This window comes from Drosophila miranda, chromosome XR (assembly GCF_003369915.1).
Source record: "Drosophila miranda strain MSH22 chromosome XR, D.miranda_PacBio2.1, whole genome shotgun sequence".
NCBI classification, from domain to species: domain Eukaryota; kingdom Metazoa; phylum Arthropoda; class Insecta; order Diptera; family Drosophilidae; genus Drosophila; species Drosophila miranda.
In genome coordinates this window covers 20,911,169-20,923,950 of record NC_046674.1, presented here as the reverse complement: position 1 = coordinate 20,923,950, position 12,782 = coordinate 20,911,169, and the positions used below count along the sequence as shown (strand labels likewise).

Below are 12,782 nucleotides of genomic sequence, written 5' to 3'. Positions count from 1 at the left end.
AGCTATGAAGCCCTGATTATAATTAGCCCAGATATTCAGTGACGTGGGATTTAATCTGAGATCACCTGTGTTAAAATCCCGCAACTTTCGATAGTCAGACACTTTCCTTTTCCTCACTTTAAATATTAAATTCGGCTGCAGCATTCGCGATTTTCCCGGGAATGTAGCAAGATCCAGGGCCAGCAAAAAGCTGTCATCGGAAACAAAACAATAAATATGCTATGCTCATGATTAATGATTTGCACGCACAAAGAAACTAACTAAAATAATAAAACGATGCTGCGGTCCTGCAATAAGGAGCAAAAAGAAACTGTTGGCACTTTTGTGAGTACAAAAAAAACAAGCAAGGAAGTTACAACGCCCAGGCTGGCATTCCCTCTGTTTGGCTTTGCGGCCAGCGTAGCGTGTATTAAGGGAATTAAAATGTTATTATATAAAACAAGGACAAGGGTCCGTTCCAGATGACGAGGGAGAGAAGAACTGGAAGGAGGAAAATCCAGAGAGGTGGAGTGCTCGAGAGCGGTAGGTGGGTAAAACACGATGGCAACGCTGTTGCCACTGATCCTGGATAACGATGTGATAATCACACCCATCACAGCCACTCAGCCCAAGCATATGGGACGACGGATGGCTGGAAGGAAGGAAGGAAAGAAGGAATGGACAGTCAGGACAGGAGACAAGACAGACCAGGACTGGCGGGTGACTTGTACATAATTCCACCAATTTTTGTAAAGAACTTAATTTTACGCTTTTGCATTTTCAAAATGAAAAGTTGGATGGAAACAAGGACGGCCCTGGCCCTCACCTGTTAGCCACCCTCATCCCCGACCCTTGAGTCCCAGGCCTTAATAAGTTTGCTTAGCTACCCACAAAAGGCATTGAAGCGGGCACTCAGTTGGCTTCCTTTCACATCTACATCTACATCTACCTATACCCCCAGGTACCCTCTAGCCAACAATTTTTTTAGTCTTTCATGCTGTCTCAAATTGCTTTCCTTCATTTTCCATTGCTGGGGCTTCCATTGTTTGGATTCGTTTTTTTGAGTGTGAAATTTTTTGGGTCAACTCTTTTGTTTCAAATTGAAAATATGTACATATGTACCATTGTATGTATGTATGGATATGTTAAAAGTTTATTAAAGTCATATAATAGTATATAATATAATAGTACATTCTATTTCAGAGAACGCACGCAGGTAAACATCTGATATGAAAATTTCAGCGTCTATTGAATTGAAAATGATTGGAAAGTGTGTTCGCTAGCAAGATCAGATAATATATATGTAAGTACTTACAGCCATATAGGTTTGAATGGACACAGGTGCCAGGTTGTATGTTTTCCAGACATAGGACTTAGTAGAACGCATCATTAGGATGAGCAACATCTTCCTGTAGACGAGGTCGCCCTCATACCAGTTGTTGTAGAAAGCAGCCGGCATCACTTTGTCACTCTAAAAACGCAGAGGGATGCAAATATCAAAATCATTTATGCATATTGAAAACAACATAAATATTTGAAAACGAAAAATTCTGGACTTGGTAGGCTGTCCAGATGTACATATATCGTTCTGTTCTTATGAAAACCCCACTTACCGCCATTGTGACCTGAGTGCCATTGTGGCATATGCAAAAGGTGTAGATCATGAATAAAAACATTCCCACCATGTATTTGAGAGCTAGACCCAAGTCGAACATGATCATGGAAAAGCCCATACTGCACACGGCAATCGACGACACACAGTAGCTGATCAGGAAAGTGAAGTTAAAGATGCCATTGGCACGGTCCGCAACTTTGAATAGCCGAGTGTGGTAGGAGATCAGCGCTTGGAGCTGTTCCTTCGCTCTGGGATCACGAGCGTCAAGGGCTTCCAGCCGCCTGGCCAGGCCATCAAAGTGTAGCTCCAGCTGGGCGGTGCAGACGAAAACCAAACACTCAGTGGCCATCATCATGCCCAGGTTCATTACAGACGCGAAAGCCTGACTAGCATAGGCGATCCAGAAGCCCAGAGTTGAGCCATGGACCTGCCAGGGATACCACGCCTTGCTCTGTACCTGGTAACTCACTTGCTGTGACTCTGTCAGTAGCTCGCTTAGGAGCTTCACAAGGGGCAGCAAGTTGTAGTAGGTTGCTGAACAGACAAAGTTGATGCCTAACCTCTTCATTTTAAGAGCTGACTCGTCGTAGAAGTAGCGAGTACAGTACGGGCTCTGCCTAGCGGGTGCAAACAGTTGCTCCAGTCCTTCCAGGAGTTCTTCAATCTGGGGTCTATAGAGCAGCAGCGTGTACATATTGCAGATACCAAGAACGGTGAACCAAAGCATGCCACCCACTTCAGAAAGCTCTGCAACGTAAATAATCGGCTCCTTTGTCTTCCGTTCGATGTGGTAGCCGTAGGTGATGAATGAAAAAAAGTAACAGCTCATATTCAGGGCACCCAGTACGAAGATAACCTTTTTCATAAGCGTCTGCTTCGCACCCGGTGATTGTCTGCCACTCCATCCGTATCTTCGTATCAGAGCCACTTGGCAGCCAACGTCCGAGTACTGCATAAAATCTGCCAACTGCATGCTTATAAAGACCATAACTGACTGGACTGAATTGTGACTGGATGGAAATATTAAGACTTTTATAGAACCGTGCACTGGGAAATCAGTCATATTGGTCAGCCTGCCATGACCTTCGAGGACGTCCTGAGAACATGCAACTGCCTAACTGGATAATGAGAGCCATTAGCTATTCCTATAATTTGGTATTCAGAAAAGGAAGCTTTGATTCTATTCTAATATCATATGGCAAGGGCGAACTCCCACTTTAAAAAATTATCAACGCTTCCCAGTATATCTAACTTACCGCCTCTGTGATCTGGATTCCATTGTCGCTTATGGAAAATGTGTATACAAGGAATAGGACCAGCCCAAACATGTACTTTAGAGCTGACCCCAGTTTGCGCACTGTCATGGTGAAGCACATGAACATAAACATGAAGCACATAGACATGCTCGAGGTGGAGAGGCTCACGAAGACGCTGAAGTTGAACAGGCGATTGACATTGTCCGCTACCCGGAGTATGCGACTGTGGTAATAGATCAGCGACCGGAGCTTTTCCTTTTCCCTCGGATGCTTAGCATCCAGTTCTACCAATTGTCTAACTAGACCATCAAGGTGAAGCTCCAGTTGGGTGGTGCAAACATAGATTAAATTCTGGCTGGTCATCATGGCGCCCAAGTTGACCATAGAAGCAAACTACCAAGTGGTACTCTGTATCCGGTAGCTCACTGCCTGCGCCTCTGTTGGTTCGTAAAACAGGATCAGAACTGACTGTAAATTGTAAACGGTACAGCAAACTATAAATATGATTTCAGATTTTCTCATCACATGCCACGACTCCTCATAGTAGTGCCCAAGGCGATAGATTCTCTTTCGGACGATGCCAAAAAGTTCCTCCAGTTGCTCCAGCAGTTCCTCAATTTGGAGTCTGTAATAGACTAACATCCCTATTATACATAGGCCCTCCATGATAAAGCTCAGACTACTGCCCACTGACAATAGATCTGACACATACATGATTGGGTCCTTCGACTCCCTCTCTGTGCGATAAGCATAGATGACATCATATGGAACGCCATATTGATGGTGCCCAGCAAAAAAGATAATTCTCTTGATCAATGATTTTTTTGGTCTCAACGATCCCCGACCACTCCACTCGAATCTCCGGAATTGAATCCATTGGCAGGTAGATTCAGGATACTGCACTTAAACTGACTTTGTTGAAGAATATTCTTAAGAAACTAAAGCAAAATGGAAGGCCACAGCGAGGAGCTCCTGAGAACACGCAACTGGATAATTGGCGCTATTAAGTATTCCTTTGATTCGGCATTCATAAGTTAACTTGTTGTAATTCTGAGTACCTCGTAAAAAACCCAACCTTATTTGTGCCCTATCTTTTTGGAGGAATGAGAGGGCTTACTCGGCTGCCATATATATGAGCCTGTATTGCGTTCCATCATACAACAATGTCGCGGATGAGCAAGACTCCATCATTACGGGGCGAAAATGCTTCAATCTAGCTTTTAAACATATTTTCAGGAACGGATATCAAAAAGATCGTCCACAGAATTAAAATTACCAGCAAGGATATAATCTAAATAGTCTACATACAATAAAACTCTATTACTGTTAGGGTGGAGTCAATAAAACTGATAATGCTAGTAAAGTTAAAGGTGCGATTTAATTCGTTGCGAGTCTATGAATTGCTCGCACAGAAGGGCCACATATGAAGGTTCTGGTATAGGATAGGTATATGTATATGTAGTAGGAAAGAACGAACTTCATAAGGAATCTAATGAATCTAGTGCCTTTAAGAACAAATAGCTCAATTAGGTCTTCCTCTTATTGAGAAGACAAAACTTGTATTTTGGATCTTATTACAGTGCCACACAGAATATTCAGGAACCGACACAGGCCATCCCATAAACAATACATAATAAGATTATAGTTTCTTATAAACAGTTTCTTATAGTTATAGTTTCTTATAACAGTTCGAATCTACAACTCAACTAAGTATTACCATCAACCCAGAATGAATATTTTTGGTATAATAGAAAAACAGATTTTTTAAAAGTTGGCGAAAAAGTCCCGTCATACAGAAAGAAAACCGAACAGTCAACAAAAATTCCGTTTCCTTCAGAATGTTATTCAGTACTTACCGCCAAAGTGACCACACTGCCCCTGTAGCATATCAAAAAGTGATAGAAGACAAAGGCGATTAGACCACTTATGTACAGTAGGGCCTTGTGCAATTCGAGCAACATCGTGGCAATGCTTGTCAGGCAAATGGCGATGGTCGAAACGATTAGGCTGACCACGAAGGTAAAGTTAAAGAGGCGATTTACTTGATCGCCAAGCCGGAGTATGCGACGGTGGTATAGGATCAGGGATCTGAGCTGTTGATTCGCCGTGGGCTCTTTTGCATCAATGGCAGTTAGGTGGTTGGCCATGACATCAAAATGCAGCTGAAGTTGGGTGGTGAAGAGACAGATCAACTGCTGACTAGACATACTGAAACCCACTCCGAGGATCGAGCCAATGGCCTGGCATAGATAGGCTGCCGAGTAGCCGAGAGGTGAGCCGTACACCTGCCAGGGATACCACGTGTAGCTCTGGGCCCGGTAGCTAATGTCCTGCGAGTCCATGAGGTGTTCGCATAGAAGAAGCACAAGTGGCGCGATATTGTAGTATATGATGAAGATCACGTAGAAGTTGACCGTGAACTTCATTAAACCTACTGCCTGATCGTTGTAGTGTCGGATGCGGTAAAACCTCTGCCTGGGCTCGGGGTACATCTCCTGCAGTTCGGCAAGCACCGCCTCGATCTGGGGTCTCTTGGACGTCAAGGCACAAATGTTTAGGAACCCGGCGAAGATGAGCGCCAGCACACTGCCCATCTCCGCGATCTTTGCCACGTACATACTTATTTCCTTTTGTTGACTATTAAACAGGACCCAGTAGATGATCATACCCAGATTCTGATAGCCCAAGCACAGGGATCCCACCATAAACACGATCTGCCTGGTCACAGTCTGCTTGGGTGCCACGGTTCTCCGGGCGGTCCACTCGAAACGGGGTGCCATGCCGAAATAACGAAAGGCAATGTCCGGATACCTCATCAAGTCCTCCAACTGCATCCTGTTCGATAGTTATACTGACTTGCTGCAGGTCGGAAATGGCCTTTATAAACCTATGCTTCAGGGCCTAATTGAGCAATTTTCAATAGAGTCCTGGGAACAGGCACTTGCTCTGCTTTCGCTTGAAAACTTGTCCTGTTCAATAATAGTTCAATTTAAAATAAAAATTAATACGCGTTAGGATTTAATGGATAAAATTGATTTATATTTTCTGAAGCTGTGGTTGTGGTCTGTCCAAGTTTTCTACTTCCATAGGAGTGATCATTCGCAGTCTTAGACTTGTCGCCAAAGCATTGGATTTTTTTATTTCGTTTATATTTGTGTCAAGCTCGTAATGCTGATGCCTTCGAACTGGCCATCAGGCTTTTATGTGCCGTCTATCGCTGCTGATAGCAGCAGCCAGTGCCAGTCTCTCGTTCTACACTTCATTTCCGGCGGAAGAACGAACCGGGAGACATTTGTATATATGCCTGTAAGTATTCGTATTCTATGTATTGTACTTGTCGCCAGTTTACTTCCTTGTTTATGAGCATGCCCTCGTACTTTTATGTAATGCGAGCTTTTATTGTTGCTGTTATTTTGTGGTCTACTTGGTTGCGCCTCATATGCTCCCTTTCTTTGTATGCACTTGCCCCACCAATCGCTAGCCGGGTCTCTCGGGAGTTTTGTTTGCTCTCGCTATTGATTTATGGTTTGGGGACTCTGCTCCTTGTGCGGGATTTTCTGTTTACGGTTTTCTGTCTCTGTCTCCGCCTCCTTTTCGGTCTCGGTCGTCGTCTCGTCAACGTTTTGTTGCGGTAATTAAACTCTGATTGCTTTTCAATTGTTTTTATTGATTGGCCGGGCATTCGTTTCTTCTTTTAATCGAGCTTCTGTTGATTCGCAATTAGCCACGGAATTTCATTGAAAATGTCTGACAGAATGGCAGAATTGCGATGGCAAATTGATCGAGCTTCGGTTAGATTGACTTAAATTAAGTTGATATTCCTTTTCAAAAGCTTAATTTATGGACAATATTCAGAGGGTATGGATAAGACAAACAACTCTCAAAAACTTGGCAGCCGGCGCGACTCGACTCGGCCAATTTTCAACGACTCAAATCGTGAGGCAGCTGCGCGTAATGGACAATTTGAATTATCCTTCGGTGGTGGTGCTGCAGCTATTGGTGGTACTCTGATGGTGATGGAGGAGTGTGAGTAATAGTTTTGGCATCCAGCACGATTTTCCAAGAATTTATGGAGCGCCGACAGCCAAGGGCCACTACATCCAGTCGAGTCGAGTCGAGTCTAGTCCCGAACTTGGCAAAAGCGAATCCATTCCACATTCATCTCCTTTGTCCAGCGCTGACAAGTGCAAAAATAAAGTAAAGTTGCGCGCCCATTCTCGATTCAGCTCCCAGCTGTTGGACGTTGGATCGATCCACTGGCCGGGCCTTTTTAACTAATTAAGCCCCGGTAAGAGGGAACAACACATGCTGCTAATTTGTGAAATTAACGTGTTTGTTTTGGCCACAGTCGAAATAAATTGCCCTAAAAAAAACTGGGTCCAAAGGTGAAGAGCCATGGGCCATGGACCATGGCCATAAATTCGCAATTCGAAGGCGAATTTCCAGCTGCAACTTTTGTTTGCTTGTTTACGCCCGACAAAAGGTTTGGCAAAAATTACAGCCCGTTGGGAAATTTATGTGCAACTCAATGGAAATTAAACGTTTTGGCCAACTTAAGCACAGCTGCTCGGACTTCCGGTTACCCGGTTCTCGTCCCAGCCGCCATCCCATTTTGATAAGGATCTATGAAAATAGTGTGAAAAATTATTGCTCCATTCCCATTTCCCCTCGCCATTCTAAACTGCTAAATTAAGATAGATGAGCGCATTAAGCTGGGAGAATTTATTTGTTTTGATAAGCGAGGAATCTGTCTGCTCCGATTCAGTTCTACCAGTGACATAAGGGTTTGCTGCATAAATCTTACACGTTCAGCGTACGTATTTCATATATATTTTATTATATACATATGCATATATACATATTATATTAGAGATAAGGCATATGTATGTATGTCATCCCACAACAAAACATACTCGATACATTTCCGTAATATTCGAAATTTCTACAGCAATCTCAATATGACATCATGAAATATAAAATATTATTCAGTTATGTTTTGTACTGGAATCACATAACAATTGGAGATTTTCACGCAAATATCTTGCACCTAAGAAACGGCCGAATAGCAATCCGCTATATAAAAATTGGTTCGCTATACTTGCACTTATTATGATTTCCTACTTGGGCCATATAACTTTTTTAATAAGCCCGAAAAGATCAACAGCCAAAACTGGACTCAAGTCCAGATGACTTTGGCTAATAAATAAAGTTTTCGATGCTCAGGTAAACACTCGGCATGACCTGACCCACAAAAGTTTGTGGCCAAAACAGAAGCAACATGAAAACGTAGTACATATAGAAAACTTGGGGAAAAATAGTTTTGGTCAAAAATGGTTGGCTTATGTTTCTTGCATTTTTGCCTGCAATTAGTTAACCCATAAACGAAGAGAGTTGCATATGAAATATATGGCCACAAAATGCCGGAAAATTGCTCGGAGCCCCAAAAACAACGATTTATGAGTATCTCTAAATGGAATGGAAAAGGAATGGGCGAAAGCGATACCCTTCGTAGGGACTATCCTAAAGATATGGAAGGAAGAAATACTCAGATACTTCATGGGCAGTAAATGCCTTCAATGGTGTTTCGAAAGTCCTCGAAAATAGTATAAATAAAATATAGAGATATTAAAGATAAATTCTGAAGCCTATGCACTTTTTTTCTCAGTTTTTCCTACTAATTATTCCTTAAATTAATTTAAATAAAATTTAAAATAAAAATAAATAAATAAAAATAATTTAAAAAAGTGTCCAACACAAGACTGACTTCATTGCCCATTTCTGTTTCGGAAACACATTTTCTGGATTCGCGTTGTACGAGTGAGTGTGGGTGGGCGTGTGGGCATGTGGCCAGCTTGTTGTCTAAAATGCTTTGCCTTAATTTATCTTGTTGTCAGGCTGGGTGGCAGCAACAAATGCAGCCGCAATAGTTGAATTACTCACACAGATACACTCTCACTCACTCACTAAAACTTGGACAGGTGAACTCTTGGTGAAAGTGAAACTGGGTCGCAGGAAAGTTTTTCCACCCACTTTATTTTTTTTATTTTTTTTTTTGAACAAGATAAAATGGACACACCTTATGTGTTCTTCGTTTTTTTGAGCTGTGTGTGTGTGGGGTGGGGGGGGGTTTTGGGGGTGGGTGGTGCTGCGAAAAGTGTGAAATAAAGTGAAGAAAATTGCTGCCTACTTTCGGTTTTCCTTCGCTTGGGGCTCAAGGGGGGGCCAAGCAATTTGTTAGCAGTTTCAGACCTGAAAGCGTCTCAGTGCAAATGTAATTTACTGCTGGGCAGAAGAATGTTTTGGCCGGAATTTATTTGCGGCCATTTTGGTAAAAGTGAAACCAAAGGGAAATTCTCAAAATGCTTCCCACCAAACAATACAAAAATATCTGAACAAAGTGAAGTTTTTCTTATCATTTGTCTGGCTGCAATTGCCAACACATATTTCATTTATATTCTCTACCCTGTATTTGTCTGAGATGTTCTATAGCGTTCTTTTTCACGCCGCGAGTGCCAAGAATGTTTACTTGGCTTCGTCACAATGCTGTTCGAAGTCTTTGGCTCTGCCTGTTGACTTAACATTTCGCTCCCTCTGACCAGCAGTCCCTTTTCTGCACAGCTCCTGGGCTTTTCCCTACTAATAGTTTTATAAGCTTAGCCAGAAGCCAGAAAGGGAGCTTACAAAATCAATGAGAAACATTGAACACATTAAATATATACTACTTTAAATATTAAGTGTATTGGGTTTATTTTTTCTCAAACGTTTTGGCAAAGTTGATGCCGGCCTCGATATTTTTCTTCAGGATGGGCAGCAGTTTATCCAGGGACTTCTGTTCGAATTCGTTTAGATCAGGGAGTTCTAGATAGCGTTTGATGCCCTCCTTTCCCAGTTCCAGGGGGCCGGCGAAGAAGGGGACATTTTCCATACATGATGCCACAAAAGAGCATTCAATAATTCCCTCCTGTCCGTTGTGAGCCCGAATCAGGGATTTCACGAAAGAGCAAGTGGCATAGGCCATGGAAAGAGTGGCGGAACCAGCACCACCCTTGGCCACAACCACTTCAGTACCGGCTTCCTTGATGCGATGCGTCAGTCTTTCGATGTCTTCTGTGTCGCCCCTGAACTCAGGCTGGCACTGGGAGAAGAGCGGTAGGATGGTGGGTCCGGTGTGGCCTCCGATCACCGGGATATTCACCTTCTCCGGATCGATGTTCATGTAGTCACCAATGAACTTCCTGGAACGCACCACATCCAAGGTGGTTACCCCGAAAAGGCGACGCGGATTGAAGACCCCGGCTTCCTTGAGAACCTCAGCGGCAGTCGGGACAATAATGTTAATGGGGTTCGTGGTGATAGCAATCAGGGCCTCGGGACAGGCGCAGGCCATAGCTCTGGTCACAGTAATGGCTATGCCACCGTTAGCTTGCATCAGACTGTCACGCGTCATGCCCGGCACGCGGGGCATTCCGGCGGTTACCACCACTAAATTGGCCCCCTGCAATGCCGGCACGAGCTGCTCGTTGCCCACGTAGCCGCTTACCGTTCCCTGCTCGGAGATATGTCCAGTATCGGCGGCGACACCCTTCGTGCCACGCAGATCGTGCAGAGCAAGCTCGTCGATCCCCTCGACCTGGCGCAGGAGTAGTGACAGTGGCTGCCCTATCCCGCCGCCAGCACCCACAACGGCGACCTTGAAGGCGGTGCGTGCCATCAGCCACCAGGTATAGCTCGAGGGGACTATCTTTGCCTTGAATTTCTTAAGAAACATTTCAAAATTAAGTTTTTGCGATGATCAGGTCTGGATGGAATAAAAAAATAGAATTTGTGCTACTGTATAAAAGCCAACTATATACTCTTCAAGCAGGATATCTCAAGAATACTATATATTTTTAGAAATATAAAAAAAACATGAGTTGCACTCTTGTATTAAGTTTAAATTAATAATAAAAACCACACCGTCTAAAATCACTTGACTTGAATGGAAGATCCATCCAAAGGTAGGGGCAGAAGTAGACATAAATGTGTTATGTATTCGTCATAGCAACGATCATGTATTCATGATTTTCCTTTCACATTTCGCATTTTTCAGTAGATCTTCTCATAAATTACGTAATTCAGTAAGCTCTCGTGACAAATTATTCGTAATCAGTAATTTAATATTGTATTTAATCTGCATTTCTGGCTATGTTCACCCTTCGATGGGGCACACAACTCTCCCAGAAACTGCATCCGTATCAAAGGAAGCGAACTGATGCTGCTCCAAGCACTGGAAGCCAAAGAACTCTCAAGGTCGCTGTTGTGGGGGCGGCTGGGGGCATAGGACAACCCCTGTCGCTGTTGCTAAAACACCATCCCCACATAGAGACTCTCGTCCTCCACGATCAGGAAAATGTTAAGGGCGTTGCAGCGGATCTCTCGCACATTGACACATCGGCGGTAGTGCAGCACTTCCAGGGTCCAAAGAAGCTGGCTCTGGCCCTGAAGGGATCGGACATTGTGGTAGTGCCAGCGGGCAAGCCCCGCAAGCCGGGCATGACCCGTGCCGATCTACTCGATGCGAATGCCAGCATCGCGGTGGCAGTAGCCAATGCCGTAAGCACGGCTTGTCCCGGCGCTCTGTTGGCCTTCATAACGAACCCGATAAATACAATTGTCCCAATTGTTGCGGAGATCCTAAAGTCTAAGGCAGTTTACGACCCTAGGCGTCTCTTCGGGGTCACCACTCTCGATGTAGTCCGCTCCAAGACCTTCCTTGGAGAGAGCATCGGGGTGGAGCCGGAAGAGGTCACCATTCCCGTGATTGGCGGCCACGCTGGCCTCACAATCCTTCCGGTTCTCTCGCAGTGCGATCCTCCTTTCGACGGTGATGAAGCTGAACGACTGTCTCTGCTCCATCGCATCCAAGAAGCCGGGACGGAGGTGGTAATTGCCAAGGCTGGACGTGGCTCGGCCACCCTATCGATGGCCTATTCTGGGGCTCGCTTTGTGGACTCCCTCATCAAGGGCATCAAGATGGAGGGCGGCGACGAAGGTGTCGTCGAGTGCACCTTTTGCGAATCGGATGTCTCAGAAGCGAAATTTTTTGCCTCGCCGGTAATTTTGGGACCGCAAGGTGTCAAGGAGCATCTCGAAATTCCATGCCTGGATGATCTTGAAAAAGCGGCTTTGAAGTGCCTGATTCCAATCTTGAAGAAAAACATCGAAGCTGGTATCAAATATGGCCAGAGTGCGGTAGTCTGTGGGTTCTAAAGAAACTTCCCCTCAAATTCACTGTGTTGAGATCTGGCTATCGCAAATGAGCACAACTTTCCGAGTTAGTCCATATTTTTGTCTTAAAAGTTATTATATATTTTCTTGATCAAACGTTTCAAAAATGTATGCGTATTCAAATCTTTAATAAGCAAATCAAATATTTTCCAGACTTCATTCCTGATTCATGCTCAACTTCCTTAAAGACTCATTTTTGTTTGTTTTCTTTGGATTTTTGGCTCAGTGTCAAGTTTTACATTTCCAGACCCGGCTCTGTCGGCAGCCACAGTCGCAGCTGGTGTCAGGACTCGGAACTGTGGCCAAGACGAAGACGCTTCATCATCGAGTTGAGAAGAGCCGCAAATCTCTGCGGTCTCGTCTTAATGGCTAAGAAATTGTGATTTATGCCTCGAGATTTGTACATACACTGCTTGACGCATGCTTCCAGATACATCGTATGCACATACCTACTCGTACTTAAGTATATATGTACTCTTGTGTATGTAGTGTGTGTGTCTAAACAGCAGAGCATGATTTACTTCTTGTTGAACTTAAGTATTTTCGGGGAGTGAGGTGAAGCAGACACAACTTACAAGAAACTTTGGCATTTGAATACACAAACTCCACGCAAATACTTCCTTCCTGATTCTGGAGCATTCATTACTTAATTAGACGCAAATTTA

General features: G+C 44.0%; 4 protein-coding genes across 4 annotated transcripts; 1 reads left to right on the top strand and 3 right to left on the bottom strand.

The window, feature by feature from the left end:
- Positions 1–1,173: 1,173 nt before the first annotated feature.
- Positions 1,174–2,707, bottom strand: LOC108165294 (putative odorant receptor 69a). Its single transcript, XM_017301328.2, has 3 exons — positions 1,593–2,707; positions 1,295–1,450; positions 1,174–1,224 (listed from the first exon to the last, which is right to left on the bottom strand). The coding sequence occupies exons 1-3, from the start codon at positions 2,655–2,657 to the stop codon at positions 1,174–1,176; spliced, it is 1,272 nt and encodes a 423-aa protein (XP_017156817.2). The 5' UTR covers positions 2,658–2,707.
- Positions 2,708–4,691: 1,984 nt separating this feature from the next.
- Positions 4,692–5,684, bottom strand: LOC108165295 (putative odorant receptor 69a). Its single transcript, XM_017301330.1, has one exon. It carries the CDS (start codon positions 5,682–5,684, stop codon positions 4,692–4,694), a length of 993 nt encoding a protein of 330 aa, XP_017156819.1.
- Positions 5,685–9,564: 3,880 nt separating this feature from the next.
- LOC108150762 (malate dehydrogenase, mitochondrial) lies at positions 9,565–10,695 on the bottom strand. Its single transcript, XM_017279055.2, has one exon. The coding sequence runs from the start codon at positions 10,616–10,618 to the stop codon at positions 9,596–9,598; it is 1,023 nt and encodes a 340-aa protein (XP_017134544.1). The 5' UTR covers positions 10,619–10,695; the 3' UTR covers positions 9,565–9,595.
- A 229-nt stretch (positions 10,696–10,924) lies between these two features.
- Positions 10,925–12,272, top strand: LOC108165581 (malate dehydrogenase, mitochondrial). Its single transcript, XM_017301654.2, has one exon. It carries the CDS (start codon positions 11,035–11,037, stop codon positions 12,097–12,099), a length of 1,065 nt encoding a protein of 354 aa, XP_017157143.1. The 5' UTR covers positions 10,925–11,034; the 3' UTR covers positions 12,100–12,272.
- Positions 12,273–12,782: the final 510 nt, after the last annotated feature.